This window comes from Lactuca sativa, chromosome 1 (genome assembly GCF_002870075.4).
Source record: "Lactuca sativa cultivar Salinas chromosome 1, Lsat_Salinas_v11, whole genome shotgun sequence".
Taxonomy (NCBI): domain Eukaryota; kingdom Viridiplantae; phylum Streptophyta; class Magnoliopsida; order Asterales; family Asteraceae; genus Lactuca; species Lactuca sativa.
Genome location: NC_056623.2, coordinates 12,338,053 through 12,345,961, shown reverse-complemented (window position 1 = coordinate 12,345,961; position 7,909 = coordinate 12,338,053). Strand labels below are relative to the sequence as shown.

The 7,909-nt window shown below is 33.7% G+C and overlaps 2 protein-coding genes across 2 annotated transcripts; one reads left to right on the top strand and one right to left on the bottom strand.

Moving 5' to 3' along the window:
* Nucleotides 1-348: 348 nt before the first annotated feature.
* Nucleotides 349-2,672, top strand: LOC111904165 (uncharacterized). The gene is made up of 3 exons (XM_023899947.3): nt 349-904; nt 1,109-1,227; nt 2,339-2,672. Exons 1-3 carry the CDS (start codon nt 479-481, stop codon nt 2,487-2,489), a joined length of 696 nt encoding a protein of 231 aa, XP_023755715.1. The 5' UTR covers nt 349-478; the 3' UTR covers nt 2,490-2,672.
* Nucleotides 2,673-3,625: 953 nt separating this feature from the next.
* Nucleotides 3,626-6,871, bottom strand: LOC111904163 (uncharacterized). The gene is made up of 6 exons (XM_023899946.3): nt 5,153-6,871; nt 5,017-5,072; nt 4,676-4,948; nt 4,351-4,593; nt 4,031-4,273; nt 3,626-3,826 (listed from the first exon to the last, which is right to left on the bottom strand). The coding sequence occupies exons 1-6, from the start codon at nt 6,768-6,770 to the stop codon at nt 3,806-3,808; spliced, it is 2,454 nt and encodes an 817-aa protein (XP_023755714.1). The 5' UTR covers nt 6,771-6,871; the 3' UTR covers nt 3,626-3,805.
* Between the last annotated feature and the right edge of the window lie 1,038 nt (nt 6,872-7,909).

Genomic DNA, 7,909 nt, shown 5'->3' with positions numbered 1-7,909 from the left:
TATCTTATGATTATTATATTTTTGGGAGACAATACTAATTATATTGTATTTGAAATAGTAGTTTTGTGTTTGTTCTTATCTCAACTAGGTGAAAAAAGTTTTTTGAAATGTTGTGATGGGTAGTACCCAAAGCATAAAGGATATAAAATTATCAAATATATTTAGAAATAGTGATAATTTTTAAAATAGTAGTATTAAAGAATTAGTAGAAATACATGAGGAAAACTCTGTCCATCTCTCTATTTCACACAAACGCACTGGATTACCGGGTACGGTCAAAGTTGTTGTTTTCCCACACGCCACAACCTTATTATCAATCGCATACAAACACAACAACTCTTCTTATTATATATATTTACACCCTTGTGACCCTCCACCCGCTCTTTCTCACTGACACACACATTCACACACACCTGTTCCTCCTTGTACCCCATTTACATCGGCCTTCAATCCATTGTACTACTGGCTTCTAAGTAGAATGCCGACCTCAGAATCATCGTTTCTAAGGCAACTCAGTGAAAAAGAAGGCTGGAAATCAACATCCAAGCGATGGGGTGGATACAGTACTTACAATAAAAAAGCTAGCAGCAGCTACAGGGAGTCGCATTTGATGCAGATGGAAGGTGTTGGGATGTACGGAAGTAACGCTGGACGCTCGGGATCTGGTACTACTGGGATGATGGAGAAGAGGAAGAGAGTCATGGTTGTAGTGGATCAATCGTTGCATTCCAAGCATGCTATGTTGTGGGCGCTTACACATGTCGCTAATAAAGGGGATATGCTTACTCTTCTTCAGATTAGCCCTAATTTGAACAAGGAAAGTCAAGGTGGTTCTTCTTCTTCGGCTCCTACAAATCTTTTGGTTACCTCGCTTGGTACCCTCTGCAAGGCCTGTAAACCTGAGGTAAAAATGCTTACGGATCTGCATTATTCTAGATCTTAAACATTTCTGTCACATTGATTTTGGGGATAGTTTTATCTGCGTTACACCAGTTTGGTTGACGGCGACAGATCCTCATTTTTATTTCCCCATTTTGTTTGTGAGCAATATGAGATCTGGACTGAAATCTATGGCGTTTCTGAACATGGTGACTGAATTTGTCCACAGGTGGAAGTGGAAGCATTAGTGATTGAAGGTCCAAAGCTGGCAACAGTTGTGAGCCAAGTGAAGAAGCTAGAGGTGTCGGTGCTTGTTTTGGGTCAAAAGAGTTCTTCATTCCTTCAATGGTTTGTCTCTTCATCTCTCTTTCATCTTCCTCCTACTACATAGTTTTTGTGAGGGTGAATCTATTCCATCCCATCACTGATTTTTGGTGGAAATTATTTATAAAAACAATAATTCATTTGAAATATATTGCACTATATTTTACATCAAAACAAAATATTCTAAAGTATATTCCCTGTTAATGTTTGATTATATACATTTACTTCACAGTATCCCCACATATTAGTATTTTTCAAGTGATTTGATAAATTATATTACTATATCATTTTAACAAAACTAAAATTTCTTATTATCCAAAAGAAATATATCATTAAATAACAAAAAAAAGTTACATTTTCAGCACATTTACTAAAATATCAAAACTAATTTTAATGTAGTAATTAATACAACCAGTATACATTTAAATAAAGTTAAAGTAAATAAGTTATCAAAATTGAGGGACCATTTTGTAGATATGAATGCTTTACACTAGAAAAAGGTTAAATTTGTGAACGATGATGCTCTATTGGTCTATTATTTGATTTATTTCTAACACTTAAATGACGGTGCATTTATTGGAAAGACTTTAATGCAAAAAAAAAAAAGTGTAAAATAGTGAAACTGGTAAATTAAAATAATGCATTGATTGAAGTTAATTGAAAAAGAATCGATTTCAATGCAAACTATGATTGTATTTTATTTTTGGAAAGAAATTGGTAAACTATTTATTTAAAAAATAAACCGGGTCAAATCCAATACTTTACAACCTTTTATCTTTATTTTATTAAAAAAAAAATAGCATCACTTTTTTTAATAAGACTGTCGATATCAAGGAACATCGGTATGTACCTGGTTAATGAGTTTGATTAAAAGTCGAGTTGTATAAATCAACATAAAGAAAAGAAGACATAACTATTTATGAAAAAGCTGACTGAATCTTTTGTCTTGTTAATAATTTCAAAAAAGCGGGAATATACACAGAAGAACATCATTTTGGCGTGTCCTTTATATTGAAAATTTGAATAATAAGTATGCTACTATTTCAAGTAAAAGTAAAGTATATTAGGTATATTGATTGATTATAAAAAAGGTAAAGTTTAAAAGATAATGAAAGTATTTTGGTATTTGTTGTAGCTTGGGAGGGATGAGTAGCACAGAGAGGTTTGTGGAGCAATGTATCAACACGGTGGAATGTTTGACAATAGGAGTCAGGAAGCAGAGCAAAGGGATCGGTGGGTACCTGATTAGCACAAGATGGCGTAAGGATTTTTGGTTATTGGCTTAATTACTTGATTAATTAAGGTCTAATTAATTAAAAGTGTCATAGGTGTAATATGAATGTATGTGTATGTGTATGATGCAGATGTTGATGAACTAATGTAGTGTTAGTACCCAACAAATAAAACTCATGTCATTCCATAAACCGCTAACTATTCTAATTCTATTGTATAATAATTTCAGCCCACAACTGTAATTGTTTTTTTTTTGCTTTTTCAATGCATTTTTTTTCCTAATAACAATGATATGAAACCTGTGGTGTGATTGGCGAGATTTTGTTTTTCTTGTGTTCAAAAATGATTTTCTTTTACTTTTTGGCAACGCCTTTAGGATCAACACTTATTGCTTTTTTTAAAATAAAAAATGAAAACCCACCTCATGCTCCATAGATACCTAACATTGGTTCAAATAAGAGTTTTTACGAGTTATATTTGTACGAAACTATTATGTCTTACAGTGCACGTACACGATTGTTCTAATAAGGGCTTGCTTTAAAAAATAATTCATTAAAAATAATTTTCTCCCTCAACTTATTGAAAACCAATTTTATATTTTTGGAAATAAAGTTTGATAAAAGAAATTACGTACAAAAATATCGTAGTTTCTTAATATTAAGATGACAATGATCTATGCTATTACATGTTTCTTACCATATAAATCATAACCCCTTCAATTCAAATAAATATGTCAAAGACCCGTATCTTGAACAAACCATCAAATATTTAAAGCATGAATTATAACAGATATACCAAAAAACACACATAAAAAACCAATTAAATTAAAAACTCATAAAATATTAGGTCAAATCCATTAACGATGTCAATCCATTTGTTTAATAAAACCACGTACCACAAATGATCCTAATACAAAACAAACAACTCACTAAACTATATATAAACACAGCACCCAAAACCAATATAAATCACGCTCCAACACCAATACTGTTTTTTCAAGCACAAACTCACCTCATACACTACATAACTTGTCGTTACTATATTTAGAAACAATTTCTCATATATTTCTTTCATGCATGCTTATGTACAATGTACATGTGTTTAAGTGTATGTGTATAGGCTACATGTATTTATAAGGGTATATTAGTTTGCTTGTGTATCAGTATATGTTTGTATATACAGTGCTATGTATGTGGGTGGGTATATCATATATGCATATGTTTAGTAGTATGTTTATATGTACACATTTTAAAATCTTTAAAATAGTTATATCCTCATACAATACAATATTGCCACTCACCTTATAACCTCATAAGTCATAACCATACCATGAAGAAGCTTTTAACTATTCTCCTTCATAGATTCCAAATCATCCTCCAAAACTGTATACCTACAAAATTTTATACAACACATGAGTATTACAAACAAAATATGCTATAAAAAACCACCCACTTGATTTTTTTTTCTCATAAACCACATGTGCTCAAAACTACACTATGTCATTTTGATTGGTTTTACAATTCAAGAAAAACCATCAGGAGGGTGATTTTTTACTCAAAACTACGTCGTTTTGAATGATAATGATATTTGAAACCTTGATTATTCTATCAGCCTGGCCAACAAAAAGCTTTCCCTGCCAATAAAGCAATGCAGTGACAACCGAATCACCAGAAATACTTCCAATTTCTGTCACATCATCATCATCAACAGATAGTTTCTGTACAACAACAGTTTTGTTCCAACCACCACTGAACAACCATTCTCCTTCCATACAAACTGAGAAAATGGAGCTCATGTGTGCTGAAATGGGCTTCAAAGCCACGTCTTTCTTCCATACCTGATCATGCCACACAAAGAATAAAATCAAATTCTTACTTCAATAAGTAAAACATAAATGTGAGTTTGAGAAACAACCTTTATGTATCCGTTTTCATGAGCTGCAACAAGAGTCTGGTTATCAAGAGCAAGACACAAAATAGAGCCAAAAGGTGATGCTGCTGCTTCTTCCTCCCCCAACACTGCTAAAGGACTGTGATCGCTTAAACACCATAACCGAATGCTTCCATCCCAGCTTCCACTGTACAGAACCTCATTACAAACTGCCAATGTGGACACCACTGATTTGTGACCCCTCATACTACATGTCAAACTGTAATCCTGACATTTAATTACAAGAATAATTAATGTAAAAAAAAAAAAAAAGTAGTTCCATATGTGCAAAAGACGGAAATGCCCTTACATGCATTGACCAGGCTTTTATTGTCTTATCCCCGCTGCCTGTATAAAAATATCCAGCTTCAGAAACAGCCAAGGCATGAATACCACTGTAGCGCCAATCTTTTTCCTCATTCAGTCTTTTGAAAGCATTCTCCTCAAATGGAACTTTAATGGCCCACATGAAAATCTCACCTCCATTATCAGCACTTATGCATATTGGAGCTTCTCTGTTTACATAAACTATAGCCATTACCTTATGTTCATGACCCTTGAATGTATGTACATGATTAAGACCCTGTGTTATGTATTTCATTAATCCATCATTTCCATGTATGTATATGTAAATGGTATCATGATGCGTACCTGGAGAGACCATACGTTCACTGTTTTATCAAATGAACAGCTGAAAAGAAACCCCCCTACAAAATTATTAAACCAAATCATCTCCACTAAATACTAAACCACATTTTCATGATATTTACAAATGCCAAAAACATACCTCCAACAGCTAATCCAGATATGCAATCGAGATGACCTTTCAAATCAGTGCATTTTATGGAATTCTCACGAATACCCTCAATGACACCACTCTCCACCACCAAGTCTCCATCTTTAAAACCATTTTTATCAACTTTATCAGGTTTCTTTAATGGCCATGACAAGTCTCCTAGAAGCAAACAGTGACAGGTGCTTTTATTTATCACTTTCTCTTCCAAACTTCTCATTACCTCAAACTTTGGTTTGATAATCAATTCCCTGATGGATTTCCAAAGGTCAGTCACAACTGGTCTAGTCCCAGGGTCCAAACATAGACATTTGTGCAACAGATCCTTCATTAAGACATAGTCTGAACCCAATTTAGTATCTAACAAACCAGAAACTTTATCCAACCATGCCATGTGTAACTCTTCACAATCATCACCATTTTCATTGACTAATGTGAATATATAACTGCACAAGAAGTTTTGTGTCTCCTCACCAAAAGACTTCCCGATTAGAAACAAAAGTAATATGCAAGCTATCGACCATACATCTGAACTATAGCTAATGGTTGACTTGCCAAACTCCAAGTCAATGTCTCTTTTCTTTACAAACTCTGCTAACAACTCTGGGCTAGGAAATGTGTACATTTCCAATCTTTTACTATCTTTATTTTCTGCAAACGATAAGGTCTCTGAGATCATGTTTTGAATTCTATGTCCAACCATGAACACATCGTTTAGGTCGATAAATAGGTGCCCAAAATCATCGATACCAAAGCATGATAATGAAGTACATCCAGTTACTAACTCGGCTTCATGCAATCGACTTATGGTTTCACATAACTCCATACCAATCATGGCGAAACTAGATATGTCATCTTGGATGTCTGATTCAATAACATTCAACAAAGTCGTATGTTTCCTTTCACAGACCAGATATAAATCCCCATTCTCCTCGTTATACCACAACCCATAAGCAGTACAAATTCGATATTCCTTCAAACTTGCGGTTAGAATCAACATCAATTCAGCTAATGCACCATCCCTCATTTTAAACAAAACCCAGATAGCTTTCGCAAAGTAACTGTAGTTGAATCTGTTCTCGTTACTATGAGTAGAAGAACCTACTTTAAACAGGCTCACCTTTTGATGACTTTTCATCAGACACCTGGAAGACATCCCAGAAGAAGCCTCCGAATTTGTAGCCGTTCCAAGCAAAAACGACTCGTCAAGAGCTACACTCGCGTCTACCGAAATTGTGTCTCGTGGAATGACCCATTCCTTCCAATTATAGTGAAATTCATTAGACCAAAAATTGGGTATGAAGTCTGGCGATGATGATACGGTGGGGGGTTTAGGTTTGGAGTTGAGGCTATCGGGGTTAGATTGGAGAAGAGAGGAGGAGATGCGGAGTAGGTCAATGTTTTTGGGGAGGGCAGAAGGACCTTGTGTTGGGTAGCTGACAAGCTGGGTACAAGCTGGACAGCGTATGGTACGAGGGAAGGGTGGTTTTGGAAGGTCGATCAGGCATGTCTCGCATGTAGAGTGGCCACAGGCGAGGACGCGTGGGATTGTTGATTCGCCGTCGAAGGGCTGGAGGCAGACCGGGCACTCAGGTAACTCCGGCGGGTCCATGGCTTCTTTCAGAGTTCCACAAGCTCATAAAAAAGTGGTCAAGTTGCGACGATAACCAGAAATCGTTTCAAATAGACAAATACCAACTTTGGTAAAGAGAAGGAGAAAAAATGAAAAATGGAATTACTCCATTTCTTTTTTTCTTTTCTCTTTTATGTTTTTTTTACGGGCAAATCTCAATTTTTGATTTGATTAGAGTTATTGAAAAATATATTTATCAATTTTAGTTTTATTATCAAAATAATATTTATTTTTATTTTCTATTATTTTTCAGTTTTTCTTAATGTTTTTTATTTTTTCTGAAACTACCACCTAGTTTCATCTATAAGTATCACGAGACTTGAACTTTCAACCATTAAAAAAAAATAAAAAAAAAATAAGAAAAAACTGATACTGCTGACTAAAAAGCTTTTAGTATTTCTCTTTTTGTTTCAATAGCCAATGTAAAAATGGTAAAATAAAAAAAAACTAATTATATTATTTTATTGATTTTATTTTGGTTTAATACCAGAATTTTAATTGAAATTTCCAATCTTGTTAGTCTTTTTTTTCATCGATTTTTAGATTTCTTCAAATAGAATTAAGGGATTTCTTGGATAATGCCATTGATGGTGGTACTGAGCTGCTGCTTGTTAAGGATGGTGACTAGTTAGCTACCATAGATTTTAGATCATTTTTAGGCCTATTACAACATTTGTTTTTAACTTGTTTCTTGTCAGAACATTTGTATTTAAAAAGTTTTCTCTGATTGTTCTCTTTGGTTGATATTGTTGAAGAGTAGATGCAAAATATAGAATGAATTATTTTTAATAAAATTGTTATTGTACGACTAAAATTATTATTGTAAGACTAATTTAGTTGTATGAATTTTATTTCAATGTTATAAGACTAGAATTATTAAAATTTCGATGTTGAAAAAATATTTTAAGTTTGTAAAATCAGTTTATTTTAATTTCGGTTTATTGCAGCAGCCTACAAAAGTTAAAATACAAACAAACTTCTTATTACATGCTGCAGCCGTTTGGTCCATATCTTTTGTTGCAGAGGGTTGCAGATGTGGTCCGTACACTTCATGCGTTTTCACTTAGGGAAAAAAAACTAATACTATATCTATTTATTTTGTTATTTTGTATCAATTT